Here is a 21,951-nt window from a genome sequence, read left to right as displayed (position 1 = left end):
AGTAAATTAAGAATAGAAATTCTGATTGTCTCAAAATGGTTAACCTTGGTACCAAAAAGGTCAGAGTTAATTATTACTCTCCATAACAGCAAGTTGTTTATCCTTATAGTTAACTCTTCCTATTTTGTCATTAGTTTTTTAACCTTTCTATGCCAGTTTTGTTTAATCTGTATGTTTTTGTAATCTCTTTTTAAAAGAATCAATATAAATAAACAGTAATAAATAATAGGATTGAAGCTTCTTAACATAGGAAGTATTATTAATATTTACTTATTATTAATGTTACTTACTATTAAGGTTATCAAATCCATCTCTCCCTTCTCCAGCCCCTACTATGTATAAAGAATGTAGGAGAGAGATTCATTTCAGGATTATTGGAATTGGGGGTAGAAAAACATAGATGAGGTAATCTGAGAACATTATTTTCCTCAGTAATTGCAATATCTTTTCAACCTAATCATATACTTAAATTACTGACAAGAAGCAAAATGGACTTCATGTCTTATCTTTTCCATGTTCACCTTCCCAATCCTGTAATGGCATAAACAGAGAAATTCCAATCATGTAGCATTTAAGGATAGAAAGAACATGAATAATTACTCTCTGAAAAATTAAAAATTACTTAAATGGCTTTGGGTTCAAAGCAGTTAACCTCCAAGAGGTTATAACTTTGCAATTTATTAAAATGTTAAGGAGTTTTATTACAATAGCCATAATTGACTGGATGATTATTCTAAAATTACAGAAAGGAATTTGGCATATATTCAGTAAACCCCAAAATAATGTACTCCAAGATAATACACATTTGGATATAAAGCAGTTAGTGGTTGGTTTCTGTCCTCTGCAGGGTAAGTGAATCGTAGGCAACCCCAGACAGCCCCAATATTTTTCTTTCCCAATTTCCTTGATTTGGGCTGATAAACCAAGTATAACTAACCAGATGATTGCTGGAATTGCTGCTACTGTCCAGGAATTCCCATCCAGGCAGGAGACCCAGAGTCATCCCTATTGATATTTAAACCATAATGGACAATCACCACAGATGGTGGTAAACTGTGCCTGGGACAGAGATGGCTGAGAATCACTCTGCCATACCTGTAAAACTCCAAACTGGCTACAGGCGTAATAGCTCTCCAGTCATTTCATTAACTTGGTAATAATGTGACCTCTGATTTTGTATGAATGAATTTTTTGGAGACTGTTAATTGCATTATGGGTGTGGTTTCACTGTACCCATGTAGTCAAGGATGGATAAGAAATCTTTTCTAATTGTTTTTATTGGCATAAAGTACAGGACAAAATGAAGCATTTCTGTAAAATGCCAGAAAAAGCTGCTTTGTATTGAGCATGTTTATATGCATGTTGATCAGTGTTTTAATTTTACAGTTACTTTCTATGATGTATATATTATTCTGCAAGCTTTCATACTGACTACTACAGTATTTTTTGGTTTGACTGTGTATACTCTACAATCTAAGAGGGATTTCAGCAAATTTGGAGCAGGGTAAGTTGTATATATTCTTGGATATAATAGATGTCTTTAATTATTATAGGTGGTTTTGAGGAATGTGCTACACTGTTGTTTTGGGGTACTGTCTTTTAAAACGGAGGGTAATAAGAGATCATCTCTTTGAGTACTAGGGCCAGGTCCTACTCCCAGAACATACACAGAAATGGAAAGTGGCTTTGACTTATTTGCTTCTCTCCTATAGTGAAAGGGAAGTGAATTAAAAAAAATAATAATAAGCTTTCCAGAGAGTTTAAGCTTGTATGCTTTATTAACCTTATGGAATTTACTGAAATTATTTCAGTCTTTGTCTTAGCATAAATGTTACCAAGACCATCTACGTCTTCGTGGAAAAAGCGCTGTAATTAGTACAGGTATTGAAAGGGTCTGCATGAACTTTAAGACCTTTTGATCCATCTAAATTAACCTGTATCCTTCCTCAAACAAATATACGGAATGATCCTTTTTATATTAGGATTATGATACAGCATTGCCCTCACCTGGTAGGAATGCATAGACTCTTTTCTAAGCTCACAGTGGCTTCCTGTTGGCACAGTCACCCAACCATTTTCTTTTTCCTGTTACAACACTATTTACGAAAGTCTGCTCTTGCTAAACTTTCTTTCCTCCCCCACTCCTTTTATTCTGGTAATCCAGAACACCAGAAGTCGCTATTGAGATAAAATATAGTTGGTCAGCCAACACTGACAATTGCGCAAGCTGCTTAAATAGTTTCATTAGAATAGAGTTTGATTTAGGGAGAGGTAACATTTTCTGTTTTCTTTTCCTTCTTTGGAAGGATGTTTCGTACATATTTGTGTGTCGTATATGATGAAAGGTTTGTTCTACTTCCTCTTCTCAACCCAGTCTCCAACTGTTCCCTCCCTTTCATTAATTCCAGTATCATCTCTCTAAATCCTTTTCTGGTAAACCTGCCTTGTATTTCAGCCTCTTCATAATAAATTTACATTGATTGATAAAAATGGTATTACAGTGATCATATATATAGATCTGAGACCAGATATTTCTGAAGTGTGTCTGTCTGTGTCTGCTGTTTCTGATAATTCTTATGATATTTTCTTTAAGTATTCAGTTATTTTTGACTATGTAATTGTCCTTGAAAAATTATTTGTTGAATTTCTTTGAGGCCTTGGTTGAAGGTGTACTTTTCCATACAGTATTTGGGTTTTTGCCTAGCATCTGGGAAAACTATTGGATTAGGTCCACTTGAAAGTAAATTCATGGCTTACGATGTTTTCCCAACCACACAGGTGTTACTCAGTTAGACTACAAATCAGCAAAGGGATAGCTTGTGGTGACAATTTCCCAGGATGGTTCTTCTCTGCCCCCACCCCCCAATTTACCCCTGCTTAGTGCATTGATGACTTTTCTTGTAGTTGGGCAAATTCAGCTACAGTACTATGATTACTTCTTTGGGTTTCCACTTTTACCTAGATTTTGACTTGATAATTCCATTCTACCTTGACAGTTATTTGATGTTTTTAAGAAGGTATTCTTTGTTTTCTCTTTTATGCATCATTTCAGTAGTTTTTCGGGGTGGGACGGGGCAGTAATTAGTCTGAAATAGTTCTTATTTGATGTAATACTGGAAACGGAACCCTTTCAAAATTGCCTCTTACCTATATTACTACAACCAGCCTCTCTATTCTCCAGTCTTACCAGTTTCCAGCCTCTTTTCCACCAAGCAGTTGGATGATACAAAAATGGAAACTTGATTACAGTATACATATTTAAAACTTTAACACTTCACTACTGCTCTTGGTATACAGCCCAGTTCTCCATTGAATCGCATCTACTGCTATTAGTTACTGGATATTGCCATGTAATGATTCTCTAGCAAAATCCTAATAATAATTATACTTTGGTCAGTATGCCATAGATTCAGCTACTTAAGAGTAGCACTTTATTGCATTTTAAATAAAACATAATGGCACTACTTACTGTGATGCCTCAAAGCCAAAGTGGTTGTGGAAGCTGCGCCAAAATGGATATAAAGACCGAGGGAAAAGATTTTCTGTGAAAATATTTTCTAAAAAGTTTATAGGCTGTTCCTTCTGACCTGTTTATGGGACATAATAGGGACTGAAGAAATGTGTTAAATGTTTGGATGTATGGTAGTATGAGGCAATGGTGGCAGTGCTTCATAGATTGACTTAAAGCTGTGATGTCTTTACAACATCATTATCCTGTGGTAATTCTGCCACAAAAGGAATTAAATCTCAGAACTACATATGGTAACCATGGCAACTGGTCACTGGTGTGCTAGAGTTGCCTTGTGCCAGCTTATGAGAGGCATCTTGCAAGTCAGTTGTTAAACTGCTGGAAGCTTAAAGTAGGCCATGGAGGATGTATGTACACCACAGAAATTAAGAAGCACTACAAATCAGGGCTCATTTTCTTTCCTAGAAAGTCAGTTTACTGGTACATCACTGTAAGTTATTTTTTTATTCTGTGCTTCTTGTTGAGAAGGAAGAGGGTAGGATTTGTGAGTCCTCTAGATGGAGTTGTTAGAATAGCAAAATCAGCACTATGTCCATGGTATATCTTATCTATATTCTCAGAAAATTTGCTCTCTTTGATGCTTAAATATTTAATGAGATGTGAGTCAGAGTAGAGTGAACTAACAACTTAGGCAGAATATTTGTAGGACATGACTTTCAAATCTTTACCTGTTACAGTATCTACAGAGAATGCTGTTAGAAACTGACAAGTCTTAGGCTGAATTTCTTACTAGAAACTTACCAAATGGAGCCTGTGACCCTAAATAACCATTTTAGTGTGTGTACACTTAGGTCGCTGGGTGGGGCATGCTGCTTAACCAGGGAGCCTAAGTGTGTCAGATTTCAACTTGGATGTTGTAGTGGACAAAAGGTATCTGTTTTAATATGTATTGTCAATAGTGTCTGATCAGGCTCAAATGTAGGATCTTGTCCGGTTAGTGAATAAGAGTAAATTAATGTCCAGTGACCTCTGGCAGCCCTATCCTAATGTCTTATTAGAAGCCTACAAGAATTGGAGAGGATTTTTCATGGGTCTCTTGTGTTTCTGAATGTCTTGTGAATGATGTGCTGACTGCTCTTTGTTCCAGACAATCTTTTTAAGGGTTTTTTTTTTTCCAATAGTGAACAGCCTGGAAAGATAGAAATAGTGCTCGCTAGAGCAGAGGGCAAGCATGTTTACTTTCCATTATAAAAAAGACTTGCTTCCCTAAATTCAAGGTTCCTCTCTTGTAACACAACCCACTGTGTGTGTAGGTGTCATGTGGCCCTCTTAGCATCACCTGGGCCCTGTCATAAAAATGCTGATACTACTGTTATTACTGTAAACTGTCCTTTATGTCAGACCTAGGAGCTTGATGCATCCATGAAACTGTGCCAGGCTAACTTGTTAGCCTGCAAGTAAGGTAATGTCTCGGATGTTGTAAGTTCTTAATATCACCTTCCCCATACCCCATGGTGCAGGAGCTTTGGAATTTCCCTAGGCTTTAAGAATGAAAAAGCAAATCCTAAGTCCCTTTCAGTCCTGAAGGATCTATATTGTGAGGTAGCATGATACCTCATTCTCACTTAGGTATGCCAGATGTATCCTGAGAAATTTTAGGGCCATTTCAGAGAGACAGCTGAGGACTAGATTCTCATCATGCCTTCATTTCACCAAATAGCATTACAATACATAACTGTTATTGTGAGAGAACTTATTTTGTATGAGTTCAGTCCTTTTGCATTTATTTATTTATTTATTTATTTATTTGTTTATTTATTTTTTAATGGTATCTTGGTAAATGTTCTTTGTGCACTAGACAAGAATGTGCATTTTGCTGCTGCTGTCGGATGATTTGATAAATGTCAATTAGGTAAAGTTGGTTCATAATGTTAAGTCTTCTATTTGCTTACTAATTTTCTGCCTACTTGTTTTATCAATTAATGTGAGAGGGGTGTTGAAATTTCCAACTACAAGTATGGATTGGTCTATTTCTTATGTAAATTCTATAATTTTGCATCATATTATTTTAAACTTCATTTTTAGATGCAGAAACATTTAGGATTGTTGTACTCTTGAACTGACCCCTTTATCATTATGAAGTGACCTTCTTTAGCTCTAGTAATATCATTGCCCTAAAATCTATTTTGTTATTAATATGGCAACCCCAGCTTTCTTAATTTGTGTTAGCATGTTAGCATCGTATATCTTTTTCTATCCTTTTATTTTTAATGTATTTGTGTCTTTATATTTAAAAGGTTTTTTTTTAGAAATCATAGTTCTGGATCTTGGTTTTTAAAAATCTAATCTGACCATCTCTGCTTTTAGTTAGTGTATTTAGTCCATTTACATTTATTGTGATTATTAAGATGGTTGTGTTTCTCTTCTTTATAGGCTTATTAGCTATAGTTCTTTTAATTAGAGGTTGCCGTAGGTTTTATAATATATGACTTTAAATTATTAGTCTATCCTCAAATAATATACCATTTCATGTATACTTGTATCTCCTTTTCCCTACCTATGTGCCATTGTTGCCATAACTTTTAGTTCTACATGTTATAAACTCCATAATACGTTATTATTTTTGCACTAAAAATTATATTATCTTTTAAAGGGATTTTAAAAATAGAAGTCCTTTTATGTTCACCAATGTATTTGCCATTTCTACTCTTCTTCATCTCTTCATGTAAATCTAAATTTCCACCTAATATCATTTGACTGAGGGACTTCTTTCTAACATTTCTTATTGTCTGTTGGTCATCTTTTGTGTCTGAAAAAAACCTTTGTCTTTATTTTTGAAAGTTACTTTTGCTGGGTGTAAGATTCTAGGTTTTGGGTTTTTTTTTCTTGCTTTCAGTATTTTAAAGATGTCATTCCACTGTCCTCTGACTTACGTAGTTTCTGACAAGAAGTCTACCATCTTTCTTATATTTATTCCTCTGTATATGTTTCCTCCACACATACATAGCTACTTTTACCATTTTTTCTTTATCACTGGTTTGCAGTAATTCGATTACAATATTTCTTGGTGTGGTTCCCTCCCCCTCCACTTTTCTTCTGTTTCTTGGATCTGACAATGTAAAGTTTTCATCAAATTTGGAAAAAAAAATTGTTTAAGAGATGGGGTCTTGCTGTGTTGCCTAGGCTGGACTCGAACTCCTGGGTTCAAGTGATTCCCTCCACCTCCTGAGTAGCTGGGATTACAGGCACACACCACTGTGCACAGCTCAAATCTGGGAAATTTTTGGCCATTATTTCTTCAAACATTTATCTGTCTCCCCTTCTTTCTCCTTTGCTTGAGACTCCAGTTACATCTGTGTTAGACTTCTAGATGTTGTCCCCTAATTCACTGTTTGGTTTTTTTTTTTTTGTCTTTTTCTCTCTGCGATTCATTTTGGTTAGTTTCTATTGCTGTTTTCAAATTTAGTAATCTTCTTCAGTGTCTCATCTGCTATTAATTCCAATCAGAATATTTGTGTTTCATATATTGTATTTTTAATCAATGAAAGTTCAGTTCAATTTGTGTCTTTTGAAAAAAAATAGTATCTTCCATTTCTCTCCTCCTCATGATCACTTTCCTCGATCTCCTTGAACTAGGGAGTATATTTTTAATGTTATTGTCTACTCATTCTATCATTGTGTCATTTCTGGATTTGTTTCTATTGATTGTTTCTTCTCCTTGTTATGGGTCATATTTCCTTCATTCTTTTGCATGCCTTTATAATTTTTTATTGGATGCTGGTCATTATACATTTTACATGGTTGGGTGCTGAATTTTGTTGTATTAACTTTAAATATATTTGGCATTGTTCTCCTAGGATGCAGTTAAGTTCCTTGGAAAGTAAACCTTTTGAGGCTCTGTTAGGCAGGTCCAGAACAGCTTTTAGCTTAGGGGCTCATTTGGCCCTAAGGGTACTGCTGAGACAGTACCCTTCAGCATACTACTCAGTGCATGTCTTACAGGTCTTTCTACTCCAGCTGGTGTGAATGCAAACTATTCACAGTCCTGTGTGAACTCTTGAGGATTGTTCGGCCTGCTTCTCTATGGTGGTTCTTTCTCCAGCCTTGGTCACCTCCTTAACATGCATGTATTAATCAGAACGTAGCTACAGACTCCAGGGGAACCCTGTGCACACACCAGAGTGCTCACTTTTGATGGATAGTTCTCTTCTTTCTGGTTTTCTGCCCTGCAAATTCTAGCTACCTTGGCTTCCCTGACCTCTGAATTCTTGTCTACTCAACTCAAGGAGATCGCAAGTGACTGTATGGGTTCTTATCCCTACATGGTGGCCTGGAAACCCTCTGTAGCTGGGGCAAATATAGACTTCACTTTCTTTATATCCTTTATCTCAGGAATCCCTGTCCTGTGCTGTTTGCTGTCCAGTGTCCAAGAACTGTTGTTTCATATATTTTGTCTGATTTTATTTAAGAAAGGAGGATAAATTTGGCCTCTGTAATTCCCTGTGACCTGAAGCAGCTGATAAGTCCCATATTTTATTACAAAAGACTGACTTCTTGGATGTCCTTTCTCATATAATTTATACTCTCTATATATAACAATTGAATTGTAACTCATAAAATTATAGCAGTGTCAGATGTGTCCATCAATTAAGTTCCATAATACATAAGAATAAAATGGAAAGTACATTGTGAACTTTGATAGACATGTTCACAGAATAACTTGTTATTACTTGGTTTAAAAGTGCAATCATATTTCATTTGTTTATGTATTTTCTAAAAGTTTTTGTAGATCTCTGAATTAAAATACTTGTAATGATATTTCTGCTTTTATCTGTATTTTATGTTCCAAAACTTCACAAATTATACTGTTAACTAGGTTTGTATACCATAAAGACAAATGTTGAATAAATAGCTGTTCTTTCAATTTCTTTAAAAAAAAAAAGATCCAAGATGGGCATTATATTCATTGTATGTTTACAAATTCTTACATTTTAGTTATTCTTCAGCAAAAAATCCAGATGGATGTTTTTTTCAGAAAGTGTTGAATGGGTTTACAAAGTTTTTTTTGTAAGGAACAATATTGTAAATTACTAAAATTGTATTTTTATAGGCTCTTTGCTCTTTTGTGGATATTGTGCCTGTCAGGATTCTTGAAGGTAAGTTATGTTATAATGGTTAACTTGAAATATAATTCTGGCTGTGTCAATATAAATAACCTCAAAAAGCTATAAGAGATACTCTTATGATAGGACACTTAGTTATAATTATCCAGAACATTTGTATATAGAATGATTATAGCATTATCCCTTTAGAAAATCAGGGTCTTGTGTTGGTCCTTATTATTGACTGAAAAAAAGATGAATGAATAAATGAATTAAATTCATGGAAAGAGGCCCTCGCTTACAACTGCCAAGCTCCAGTGGCACATTTAATTGTGAAAAACTAAATATATTTTAAAATAATTTATATTTGGAATGCTGTTTTTCAAAGTGAGTAATTTAGTTTAATGGAATATAACCACTCATTCATCCTTCCATCCAACAGAGGCAAGTTTGGACCTGCCTTGCCTTTTTCTGCTTTTAACATTTGTATTCAAAGTTGTATACCATTGTCAAATGTGTAATGTAGCAGTAAATCATTAGAAGAAGTAAGTTAAGTCCTGTTAATACTGTTCTCAAATATAAACATATTTCTTTAATCTCTTCCCTCTAGTTATTTTTTTATAGCGAGATAATGGAGTTGGTCTTAGCCGCTGCAGGAGCCCTTCTTTTCTGTGGATTCATCATCTATGACACACACTCACTGATGCATAAACTGTCACCTGAAGAGTACGTATTAGCTGCCATCAGCCTCTACTTGGATATCATCAATCTATTCCTGCACCTGTTACGGTTTCTGGAAGCAGTTAATAAAAAGTAATTAAAAGTATCTCAGCTCAACTGAAGAACAACAAAGAAAATTTAATGAGAAAAAAGGATTAAAGTAATTGGAAGCAGTATATAGAAACTGTTTCGTTAAGTAATAAAGTTTGAAACAATGATTAAATACTGTTACAATCTTTATTTGTATCATATGTAATTTTGAGAGCTTTCAAATCTTACTGTTCTTTATGATACCTCATTTCTAAGTCCTTGATTTAGGATCTCAGTTAAGAGCTATCAGAATTCTATTAAAAATGCTTTTCTGGCTGGGCACAGTGGCTCACGCCTGTAATCCCACCACTTTGGGAGACCGAGGCAGGTGGATCACGAGGTCAAGAGGTCGAGACCATCCTGGCCAACATGGTGAAACCCTATCTCTACTAAAAATACAAAAATTAGCTGGATATGGTGGCACGCGCCTGTAGTCCCAGCTACTCAAGAGGCTGAGGCCAGAGAATCGCTTGAACCTGGGAGGTGGAGGTTGCATTGAGCCAAGATCACGCCACTGCATTCCAGCCTGGTGACAGAGCGAGACTCAGTCTCAAAAAAAAAAAAAAAGTTTTTCTTCCTGAATTAGCCACGCATAGTGGTTTGTTTGCAATTCAAAAATAATTTTATGAGTAGATAAGAATATCGGTTTACCTTTGTCTAGGGATTTTATCTAAATTTTCCCTGAATTATTAAGTAATACTGATTTGGCTTTGATTCTAAAGTAGTAGAGTCTTTACCATTATAAACTGTAAATCTATTTTTGCTTAAAAGGAAAAAAATGTAAAAGATAAATTCCACAGAGAATTATTCAGTATTACATTAAAATGTTAATGTCTTTTCATTTTAAATTGTACTAACATTAAAAGTCTGCCTGAAAGTCAGATATTATGACAAAATTTGACATTAATTGTTTTTTAAAGTATAGATTTCATTTGAAATTATAGAATGCTAATGTGGTTAGAGGACACCAAAGATACTGGGTCATCAGCCATTAAGTATATTGATTTCAAAATTAAAATATTTGGGAACTGTTGTCTTATGGTTTCATTTGTGTTGGGCCACACAGCATGTTAGGTCAGTGTACCAGTAACCAATGAAATTTTGTCAAATTCCCTCACTGTACTAGTTTGTTAAGCTGCCATAACAAAGTACTACAGCTTGGGTGGCTTCAACAAGAAATTTGTTTTCCCACAGTTCTGGCGGCTAAAAGTCCAAGATCAAGGTGTTAGCAGGGTTGGTTTCCTTTGAGGCCTTTCTCTTTGATTTGTAGATGGCCATCTTCTCCCTGTGTCTTTAAATGGACTTCCCTCTGTACTTGTCTGTGCCTAAATTTCTTCTTCTTAATGAGGATACCAGTCATACTGGATTAGGGCCCACACTGAGGACCTCATTTTTCCTTAATTATCTCTTTAAAAACCTATCTCCAAATACAGTCACATTCTGAAGTGCTGGGATTAGGATTTCTTCATGTGAATTTTGGGGGGACTACAACTCGGCCCATAACACCCCCTAAGTATTTCCCAGCTATTAAGTTGAAATAAACTTGTAGTATCAATTTAAGCTTGCATGATTTGTAGATGTAAGTTTGACTTTATTATCATTAATTGTTGAATTATCCAAGTGCATGATGTAGTGCAATCAAGTTTAACATAGCATGGTGGGTAAAAGCATCTAGATTAGAATCCTTGCAATCCAACCAGGTGCTTAAGTGACATCTGGCGAATTATTTATCCTTCCTTAGGTCTCTTGCCTCATCTTCATAATGGGAATAATAATGATGTCTAGCTTATTGGGCTATTACAAGGAGTAAATGAGATAGATAAATAAACTAAACTAAGTGCTTAATTAATGTCAGCTGATGGTATTAATACCATTTTCAGTTCAAAGGTGGAATGGACTGATTTGTGACTAAAGATTCTGTATAAGCAAAAGTAGATCCGACATTTTTAAAATGTAAAACAATGCCATTCTTTTCACTAAATTATTTTTTATTTAGAAAACATAGTTATTTTCCATAAAAATGTTAACATGTAATAAGTTTATCCTTTCTAAATGACTTAAATTTTCCAAAAAAAATTGTTTTAATTTCTGATATGATCAATATAATAAGCGTGTAAAGGAATCCCAAGACCAAGAAGTTTCCCAAAAACAGTAGTTTAGTTTCCTTCATCTTTGCAAATTCAGCATAGTGCCTATAATAGAGTGCATATTCAAAGGCATGAATGAAGGAATAAATTAGACTTTTAAATATACTAAGGCCACTTAACTCTTCTAGAACTGCTTTTATATAACTGGTGAGGGGACATAAGTAAAAAGGAGTAAAAGGGTGTTTTACTCAGCTGTTTAAAGCACTTGTAATGCTAAGTCATGGCATGGTATTTTAACATGACATTTTCATAATAGGTAAATTATTTTTTCTGGTGCCAAGTGCCTATTCAAAAGTCTTGTCCTGGTATGTTAAACAAGATACAGTAAATATGACTATCAGAATGTAAGTTTTCTCTAAAATGCAATGTGCACATATATTTTTGGGTGAGGTAGCTAACTTCTCATTTGAAAGATGAGGTACAGTATATGGTTGACTTGTAAAACAGAAATTCACTTGCTTTATAAGAACGAAATCTCATTTAAATAAACCAGGTTTCTTAGGCATGCTTCCTTTTTTTTACATCAAATGTTCTAAGTTTTTTTCAGCCTCTTTAACCTTGCTATATTCTGAATTCAGTAATTTCCATACTATGCATGGTTTCATAAAGGACACAAATTTAAAGAAAAAAGGTACCCATAGATTGCCTCAGAACCCTTTTTTCCTAGCAACCAGCAGGAGTTCACCGGGCCATCATTAAAGACATGTTTTTTGGGTATATGTCGTAAATCTCTAGAAACATTGCTTACAAATAGTACTGTGTAGCTATACTTTTGAAACTATAATGTAAAAAGGGTACCATTTGTTGAACTCTTACAGCATCAATTAGGTTGTATTATGTTCACTTTAGGGACAAGGAAATTCAGGCCCTTATGACATTAATTACTCACCCATATCGTTCACAAGTGTTGGAAGCAAGAATACAACACAGACCTATATGGTTCCAAAGCCTATGCCATTAGAAATAGTTGTAAAGTAAGTGTTTTTCGTGAGCTAAGACAATCGTCCTAGGCTTAGCATTGTGTCTGATATGTAAGTGATCAGACAGGTAAACAATGATAGAACTGAAATCCTTTGATCATTTTACCCTTTAAATTCTCTGGGGTAGGAAAAGCTTGTTTTCTGTTTTTGGTACCAGCTTTGAGTATAACTGACATGCAATAAGTTGCACATATTTAAAGTGTGCAGTTTGATACGGTTTGACATATGTGTACATGTGTGAGGCCATCACCCGAGATGAGAAAATGCACAGGCTGCAAATAAAAATGATCTCAATACGGCCTCTGGAATAACACCTGATCTAGGCTGACTTGATCTAAGGAAATACATGAGTATCATGTAAACGGTGAGGTCAGATCTAAAGGTGGGCTCGCAGCTCCCTGTCTGACAAGTAGGGTCTCCTGGCCAGGTTCACTCCATAGGTTAGTCTCGGGGCTACCCTGCCCACGTCCGGAAAGCGGACCTACCTGGAGCCTAACCTTGACCGGACACGCATCTGCATTCTCCAAATCCGACTTCTACACCTGTAACGGACGGACCAAGTTTCTAGGTCCGCGATCACACCAATGGCGGAAGCTCGTCAACGTCCGGCTTCCAAAATCCCGCCTCTCAAGGCTCCTTGAGACATTTTGTATCCCGGCGTGCAATGCATCCGCCCCGGGTGGCCTCTGCCCGGAAGACGGAAGTGTAAGGACTTCCGGTCGGCGTGAGCTTGAGGTGTGGGTGTTCGTTTCTCAGGTGAGTTCGGTGCCTCACCGGTCCAGTGAGACATGGGACTTGGGGCTTGATTCCGCCACCCCTGGAGAATTTCGTTTCTTGACACTCGCTGGGCTATACTTGAGCTCCAGTCCGGCGATGCAGGCCTTGTTGAGGGCGAGGGTTCCCCGTGCTCTTCTTGGTGGGGGCCCTCCGGCCTCCGAGTGCACTGGGTAAAGTGGAGCCCACTGAAGTTAACTTCGGCCCTCAAGGTTGTTTACCGCCCGCTTTCCTAGCACCTCGCAAGGGTTGAGTTATGTAGACAAGGGAGCGGAATGACTTTGTGATTGCGGGCGTTCAAAAAATGTTAGTCGTTCGTTCAACAAGTATGCAAAATTCTGTGCACTGGGCGATTCAGCAGTGAACAAGACCTTTCCCTCTACCTTCGTGGAGTCTACAGTCTGGGGAGAGGGTGGGGGACGTGACAGAAAACAATAGTTTCAGGTTGTAACACTTATTAAGCAGGGAAGGGAGCTTACGGAGGTCAGAGGAGTCCTTTCTGAGGTATCAAATGAAGGAGCAAGCCTTGAGAAGAGCGGTTGCCAGGCATAGGGACAGCAAATATGAAGGCACTGACGTAGAGATAGTTTGGACTCTTTACAGACGTAGTTGGAGCCTGCGGGGATGGGGATGGAGAAGGAAATGAAATAGAGTTGAAGGAGGCAGGGGACAGATCACAAATGACCTTGTAGATCTTGAATATATATGAGGGAGGAGGTCTTTAAAGAACTCGAAGAAAGGCAGTGAATGCTCTTTTAAAAGATCACACTGAGCACCTTGTGGAGGATTTAGGGCGGAACTGAGTGGAAAGAAAACAAGAGTAGGAATAGATAAGTTTACAGTCGTTAAGTTGGCTTGAGAGGATGGATAATGAAGATGAGGTGAAGTGTTTATAAAAATCATTTTGTAATTTGTAAGCTGTTGCATAAATGTAAGGTGATGACGCTCTTGCATTCTGGGGAAATTAAATTTCTTTATTTTGTAAAGAAATTCAGCCGGGCGCGGTGGCTCAAGCCTGTAATCCCAGCACTTTGGGAGGCCGAGGCGGGCGGGTCACAATGTCAGGAGATAGAGACTGTCCTGGCTAACACGGTGAAACCTCGTCTCTACTAAAAATACAAAAAATTAGCCGGGCGTGGTGGTGGGCGCCTATAGTCCCAGCTGCTCGGGAGGCTGAGGCAGGAGAATGGCGTGAACCTGGGAGATGGAGGTTGCAGTGAGCCGAGATCGCTCCACTGCACTCCAGTCTGGGAGTCTGGGAGACAGAGCAAGACTCCGTCTCAAAAAAAAAAAGGAAAAAGAAAAAGAAATGCAAGGTGCCTTCAGAATTGGTTTGATTTGTAGTTTGCTTATGACCACAAGTTTGATTTGATATCTTAATTGTTATTTAGTGAGTGTATGTACCATGTTGATCTTCATATAAGTTGCATGTTAAGTCATAAAAAGTGAACAGATTGAAGAGTTTTACTTTTCACTTGTTTTGTAGAGATACCTGTTGGCCTGGTTTTCTAAGGATTTGCCTTTTTCCTTTTTTAGATTAAAGATTTGCTTTTGAATGTGTGTTTTTGTTAACTTCAGGTAAAACATGGCTAAAAGCTTACGGAGTAAGTGGAAAAGAAAGATGCGTGCTGAAAAGAGAAAAAAGAATGCCCCAAAGGAGGTCAGCAGGCTTAAAAGTATTCTCAAACTAGATGGTGATGTTTTAATGAAGGATATTCAAGAGATAGCAACTGTGGTGGTACCCAAACCCAAACATTGCCAAGAGAAAATGCGATGTGAGGTAAAAGATGAAAAAGGTGAGTGTGCTTCTTCTTTTTCTTTCTCGTTTTTTTTTTTTTTTTGAGGCAGGGTCTCCTCCCTCTGTCACCTAGGCTAGAGTGCAGTGGTGTGATTATAGCTTCCTGCAGCCTTGAATTCCTGAGCTGAAGCGGAATTCTTCCCACCTCAGCCTTCCAAAGCACTGGGTTACAGGCATGAACCACAGTGCCCAGTCCCTCTGCGCTTCATTTAAAAAAAAAAAAATTCTGTCAAGCCTGTTCATGTATATAGGTATGTTTTGGATTATTTAGAGTGGGTCTTTGGTGCTTATACAATAGCCTCCATGTCTCAGGAATAAACAGTTCTACAGGAGTAGACAAATCTAGACATACTCTCGTTGGGAGGGTACACAGTTCATTCAGGGCCTAGGCAGCATAGGTCTTCATTTTACTCTTTGTAAGATCTAATTCCCATTCTATGAGTCCTATGCCCTTATACTATTATCCTGAAAATCACAGGGTTTCACTATTGCATTTTGACAGATTCTAGGAACCTTTGTGTCTTAATCATGAAGTTGGAAGATATATATATAATGCTGCTTTTTGCACATTTAATGCACCAATTTGTCAGCAAACTAAATTAAGCATTCGCAATACCCAGACTTTAAAATAGAAATACATTTATTTGATGTCTTATGCCCAAGGAAGAGAGCAGTATTTCTCAATCTCCCAACCTTAGGGGGTTTTTTTCCCTTTAAAAATGGCTGTTTTTAACTTTTTATTCTTCCCATTTCAACCTTCTCCCACTCCGTATGAATAAAAATTACAAAAAGCATTTTACTTCAACTTCTGTGAGAAAAAGGGGCCAACCAACAGAAATATCCTCATCTTTCCACTACCCAAGTCTATAAGATTTCAAATGTTGTATAGTCTGTTTTCCCTTTTTTATTAATGTTCTCTCCAAGGCCAGTTTCTCCGCTTATGTTCTGAATCCTCTTCACCGTTACATTCTCAGGGGTTGTACTCATGCATCTGCCTTATCAGTCTCCTCCACTGGGTCATTGCCAACAGCATAGATGTGTTCTGGGATGTTCAATGTCAAAAGAAAGAAAGAAAAATTTCTCCCTTGATCTCAAGTTCTCTCAATCTGCTGCTTTATTTCAGTTGTCCTTGAAACTTTTTGAAACACTTGCCTTCACTTGCTGTTTTCATTTCCTCACATACACATCACCCCTCCCTATTGGTTCTTTTTTGTTGTTGTTAAGGCAAAATCCACATAACATAAAATTAACCATTTTAAAGTGTACAGTTCAGTGGTATTTAGTACATTCATGTTGTTGTGCAACCATCACCTCTAGTACCAAAACACTTTCCTCACCCCAGAAGGAAGCTTAATACCCATTAAGGAGTCTGTCTCTCCTCTTCCTACCCCCAGCCTCTGGCAACCACTAATATGCTCTTTTCATGTGTGAATTTACCTGTTTTGAATATTTCTTATAAGTGGAATCATATATAATGAGACCTTTGTGCCTGGCTTATTTCCCTTAGCATGGTGCTTTTGAAGGTCACCCACATTGTAGCATATATCAGTACTTCCTTTCTTTTTAAGGCTAAATAATAGTCCATTGCATGTACCACGTTTCATATCCATTCAACAGTTGCTGGGCATTTGGATTTCTTTCCCCTTATGGGTATTGTGAATAGTGCTGCTGTGAACATTCAGGTACACAAGGTTTTGTTTGATAAGTGGAATTGCTGGGTCATATGGTGAGTCTTTTTAATGTTTTCCACATCAGCCACACTATTTTACATTCCCATCTGCAGTGTTTGAGTATTTGAGTTTCTTCACATCCTCACTAATACTTGTTTTCTATTTTCGGATTATAGCCATCTTCGTGGGTATGAAATAGATTCTCATTGTAATTTTGATTTGAAATTTCCTAATGACTAATGACATTGAATAAAGTGTTTTTTGTTTGTTTGTTTTTTGTTTTTTGTTTTTGAGATGGAGTCTCACTGTTGCCCAGGCTGGAGTGCAGTGGCATGATCTCGGCTCACCACAACCTCTGCCTCCCAGGTTCAAGCAATTCTCCTGCCTCAGACTCGCAAGTAGCTGGGAATACAGGCGTGTGCCACCATGCCCAGCTGAATTTTGTATTTTTAGTAGAGACTGGGTTTCACCATTTTGGCCAGGCTGGTCTTGAACTCCTGACCTCAAGTGATCCACCTGCCTCAGCCTCTCAAAGTGGTGGGATTACAGGTGTGAGCCACCGCGCCCGGCTGAACATTTTTTCATATGCTTATTGACCATTTGTGTATCTTTTTGGAGAAAGGTCTACTCAAGTCTTTTGCCTCGTTTTTCAATTACGTTGTTTGTCTTTTTTATTATCGGGTTGTTAAGAGTTCTTTATATGTTCTAGATACCAGATGCCCATCCGCTTTTGATTCTTTTGGATTGATCCTGTTTTCTTTTCTCTCCTGTTTTCTATTTCTTTTGTTATACCCTCTAATTTCCTTGACCTTGTATTCTGGTTCTTATTACTTGGTTTTCTCTTATATTTTTAATTTCTAAAAGTTTTTCTCTTTTTTTTTACTTTTTTTTTTTGAGACGGAGTCTCGCTGTGTCACCCAGGCTGGAGTGCAGTGGCATCATCTCGGCTCCCTGCAAGTTCCGCCTCCCGGGTTCACACCATTCTCTTGCCTCAGCCTCCCGAGTAGCTGGGACTACAGACGCCTGCCATCACGCCCGGCTAATTTTTTGTATTTTTAGTGGAGACAGGGTTTCACTATGTTAGCCAGGATGGTCTTGATCTCCTGACCTCGTGATCCACCCGCCTCGGCCTCCCAAAGTGCTGGGATTACAGGCGTGAGCCACTGCGCCCAGCCTACTGTTCCTTTTTCATAGCTTTGTGTTCTTTGTGTTTTGTAAATGCCCCTTGAGTCATCAACTCTGTGTTCTAAATAGGCATATATCTTCTCTGATTTTCCTAAGGGTATTAATTACAGTTTGCTTTTGAAATTTTTATTTATGGTATGTATTATCTGTCTTTCCTCTTGGAATTCCCTCCCAAGCCCTTCCATTCCTTTACTTTTGTCTCTTTCTTTCATATTAGAAGCTTTTCTCAAATGTCTGGTTATCAGTGGTCATTTGTATTTAAAAGTATGGCACTACAATGATGATTGGAAGCTGGAGGGAGACAAGGTGTGGGAGAGGGTCTGTCAACTGCTAGATATATAGAAGAATTGGAATGGCTCCAGGAGGTTTTATTCAGAGATCTCTTATATCAGAATCTGTTAAGTCTTTTTTTTTCTCATCATCCCCAGAGAGAAATTATCTTATGTCCTGCCTGGGGAATTCTGGATGCCCTTATTCTTAGATATTTTAGGAGCTAAAGTGTGGTGGGACTGAGACTGAGGGAGTCTCCCCATTTAGTAATCTGTGTGTTATCAGTTTGGCTCTCATCTCTACCCTGAAGTTCATGTTTTTCCTTATTTCTACTCTTTCAGCTGCCTGCCTAATTTCTTAAGCCATAAACCTAGTAGTCATCCTTGATTCCTCTTTCCTTTATTCCCCACATCTAAACCATTAGCAAGTCTTACTGATTGTCCCAAAAATACATTAGAAATCTGCATCCATTTTTCTCCTGCTTTCACCTTGATTCAGATGGCCGTCATCTCTTGCCTGTACTATTATAGGAGCCTTTTTACTTCTCTCTTCCGCTCTTGTTCCCTTCTCATTTATCTTCTACATATCCACCAGTGTGATCTTTTCAGAAGGTAAATCAGATTATATCACTGCCATGCTTAAAAACCTCATTATCTTAACATGTTCTTACCAGCGCCTACCAGTTCCTTTTTTTTTTTTTGGGAGACAGGATCTCACTTTGTTGCCCAGGCTGGAGTATAGTGGCTGTTCACAGGCGTGACCAAGCCCACAACATCCTTGAACTCCTGGCCTCAAATGATCCTCCCACCCCAGTCTCCCAAATAGCTGAGACTACAAATGCCTATAGATACTATATCTGGCTGAGGTTTTCTTTCTGTTTGCTTTGTTATTCTCCCTCAACAGAACATTGTAAACTCCGTGAGGGCTAGGAGCTCATATGGACCACTGTATCCCCACAAACTAGAACAGCACCTAAAATAATCATTCAACACCTAGTTATTTAGTGGCTGTTATATACCAGACACTATTCTAGATACTGTGGAAACAGTGGTGAATATCTAATATAATGCCAGGTAGTCGAGATAATAGAAGACTTTGTGTATCCTGATAAGGAGGTCCCAGTGAGGGACTCTGAGCATGTTCTTCACAGTGGAGAAGGTGATAGGTGTACCACAGCATGCTTGCACTGAACTTCCTGCCAAGTCTTCTATCAGTAGAGCTGGATCTCTGGGTGTTACCTAGCTAGGAAAAGTATGCCAGCCCCGGGATGCGTCCAGGTCTTTGTTCTCTGTTGAGTGCCTGTCTCTGCCATTACAACCCTGCTGCTGACTACTCCATCGAGTTCATTAGAAGTTCGTTCTCAGTTCATTATAATTTAGTTCAAGTTCATAAGAAATGGCCATTCATTCCTAATCAGTTCATTACATCTAAGGTGTATCCCTTAGAAGTGTAGGTGTGCTTACTGAACTCAAGGAATCACTTAATAGGAGAAATGTTCTTGTAACTCACATGTGCTCAGAACCATATATCTACTAATGTACTAACTTAGAGCCATGCATCCTAAATGGTTCCTATTTAACATTACTATTCTAAGGAAGGACAGTCATGCCAACATTCTTTAGAAAGTTTTTTCTTCTCTATTTTCGGTCTACCTTCAGTTCTAATGTTCTGATGTTCTTAGTGCATTAATATGCTTTCACAGGGTGGTTTTTTTCATACATGGTGTTAATAGTTTTTCCATCTTTTTATGCAGATGACATGAAAATGGAGACTGATGTTAAGAGAAACAAAAAGACTCTTCTAGACCAGCATGGACAGTACCCAATATGGATGAACCAAAGGCAAAGAAAAAGGCTGAAGGCAAAGCGAGAGAAAAGAAAGGGGAAAAGCAAAGCAAAAGCAGTGAAAGTGGCAAAGGGTTTGGCCTGGTAGACTCTTAAAACCTTGGAAAATGCCACATGGGATAGATGACGGATTAGAATGTATACACATGTATACTTTGATTTCAACTGCCACCAAATGAAAACCATTTGTTTTCCTATTTTAACTTGGCCTTTTTTCTTCAATTCAAACCCAGCATAACTCCTCAAGTTTGTTTTGGGAACTTGAATAAAATATTTTCTTTGATACATCCAAGCTCTACTGGTACTTTAATTGGATGCTACCCAATGTCCAGTTATAATCAGGCCTCAACATTCTGTCAGGTATTAATATGGTTAGAATTGTTCTTACAACTGGTAATTATAGTCAGTAGAGATAAAACAGACGATCATTTTTGTGAACTTAGATTTTAAAGAAAGTTGTTGTATAATCATATCATTTAAAAATACTATATTAGGGCTGGGCACGGTGGCTCACACCTGTAATCCCAGCACTTTGGGAGGCCGAGGCAGGCGGGTCACGAGGTCAGTTCAAGACCAGCCTGGCTAATACGGTGAAATCCCATCTCTACTAAAAATACAAAATTAGCCGGGCATGGGAGCGCGCACCTGTAGTCCCAGCTACTCGGGAGGCTGAGGCAGGAGAATTGCTTGAACCCAGGAGATGGAGGTTGCAGTGAGCCGAGATTGCCCCACTGCACTCCACCCTGGGCAACGGAGTAGGACTCTGTCTCAAAAAAAAAAAAATTAGTGGATCTTATAAAATACTTGTGTGGAGCTTTGATTCCACAGAATAAAAGATATTTTGTGTGTAGATCTTCAAGTTTGATTTTTTTTCTTTCATGTATACTTAAGGTTTTTTAGTCCTAGAGAAGACCAGATTTCAATTAAATGTTTTCTTGTCTTAATTTTAGGTAGAATATTAACATCTACAAATCAGTACGCTTTTTAGGAAATTAGAACATTTCAGGTTTTTCATGGAAACTGATTTAATGTTCTTTAGTGTTAATACTGCGTGGCCTGATATAGTATCATGCAGCATTTCCCAGAGTGTGTTCTTCAGTATCAGTTTCCTCTGGATGCTTGGTTAAAAAAAATAAATTGTGTTCACATCGATTTGGGAAATGCTATATACTTGAAGGTTTACAAAAGATTTTAGTTTAGGATTAGAATAGTCCTACAGGGTTCCAGCAGCAAAGAAACCTGTTTAACTTCTACTCTTTGAAACTAGTTTTCTGAGAAATGATTTTTAGTTCAATCTGTCTTACTACAGTTTGCTAAATTCACTTTTATTTAAATTTACTTTTAGTTAAGTAATCTAAACTTAGCATTCCCTCTGAATTTCACTATAATCAGATTAACCATCTCATATGTTAACTGGAACAACCAAATACTTACTGAGTGCCTAGTATGTGGGCCAGGGACTTTCCAGATGCTTGGGACAGATTGAATAAGATAAGATTTCTGCTCTCATAGGGCTGAGAGCTGTGTATCTGTTTAGAAGAGGATGTTAACTTCCCAGGAGAACTCAAGTAAAATGTGAAATAGAATAAGGCCACTTGGTCATGAGGTCACAAACTTTGTGCCAGGCACACTGCTAAATTGGGGCACAATACAGAGATAAAGAGGACATGACCCAAATGTTTCAGAAAATTTAAGCTTATAAAATTTGATGCCAGTAAACTCTTAGAATTGTTTAAATATAGTAGGCTTTTCTTATTTTTCTCAATAGTTTATTGAAAAGTTGGTAGATAACTTTAAATGCTTAAAATTTATTAACAGCTAAGAAAGATATGAGTTGAAAGACAGATGTCATTCATGATCTTTGTTGCCTTTGGTGTAGGTATGAATAACAATAGCATTTGT

At 37.5% G+C, this 21,951-nt stretch overlaps 3 protein-coding genes across 4 annotated transcripts in view; 2 read left to right on the top strand and 1 right to left on the bottom strand.

The window, feature by feature from the left end:
- The window catches only part of TMBIM4 (transmembrane BAX inhibitor motif containing 4), a 33,312-nt gene extending 22,898 nt beyond the window's left edge, over positions 1 to 10,414 (top strand). The window contains 3 exon segments of the mRNA XM_055240101.2: positions 1,387 to 1,504; positions 8,580 to 8,625; positions 9,182 to 10,414. Coding sequence (XP_055096076.1) covers positions 1,387 to 1,504; positions 8,580 to 8,625; positions 9,182 to 9,388 — 371 coding nt within the window. The 3' untranslated portion in view covers positions 9,389 to 10,414.
- IRAK3 (interleukin 1 receptor associated kinase 3) overlaps positions 1 to 13,102 on the bottom strand; it is a 113,212-nt gene extending 100,110 nt beyond the window's left edge. Inside the window, exon 1 of the mRNA XM_055240100.2 lies at positions 12,994 to 13,102. The gene's annotated coding sequence lies outside the window, so the exon portion shown is untranslated. The remainder of the gene's footprint in view (positions 1 to 12,993) is intronic.
- Positions 13,103 to 13,178: 76 nt separating this feature from the next.
- Positions 13,179 to 20,336, top strand: LLPH (LLP homolog, long-term synaptic facilitation factor). Of its 2 annotated transcripts, none has more exons than XM_055240103.2 (3): positions 13,179 to 13,264; positions 14,861 to 15,078; positions 19,959 to 20,336. In XM_055240103.2, the coding sequence occupies exons 2-3, from the start codon at positions 14,868 to 14,870 to the stop codon at positions 20,135 to 20,137; spliced, it is 390 nt and encodes a 129-aa protein (XP_055096078.1). In that variant the 5' UTR covers positions 13,179 to 13,264; positions 14,861 to 14,867; the 3' UTR covers positions 20,138 to 20,336. The 2 variants fall into 2 exon arrangements, with proteins under 2 accessions (XP_055096078.1, XP_055096077.1); XM_055240102.2 differs by having other exon boundaries at positions 13,256 to 13,494.
- Positions 20,337 to 21,951: the final 1,615 nt, after the last annotated feature.

This window comes from Symphalangus syndactylus, chromosome 13, assembly GCF_028878055.3.
Source record: "Symphalangus syndactylus isolate Jambi chromosome 13, NHGRI_mSymSyn1-v2.1_pri, whole genome shotgun sequence".
NCBI classification, from domain to species: Eukaryota; Metazoa; Chordata; class Mammalia; order Primates; family Hylobatidae; genus Symphalangus; species Symphalangus syndactylus.
Note: the sequence above shows the minus strand (reverse complement) of the source record. Positions and strands in the feature narration are given on the sequence as shown.

Coding starts and splice junctions, on each gene's coding strand:
- LLPH (XM_055240103.2), top strand. CDS start 14,868: ATGGCTAAAAGCTTACGGAGTAAGTGGAAAAGAAAGATGCGTGCTGAA. Junction 15,079..19,958: donor TGAGGTAAAAGATGAAAAAG/GTGAGTGTGCTT, acceptor CTTTTTATGCAG/ATGACATGAAAATGGAGACT.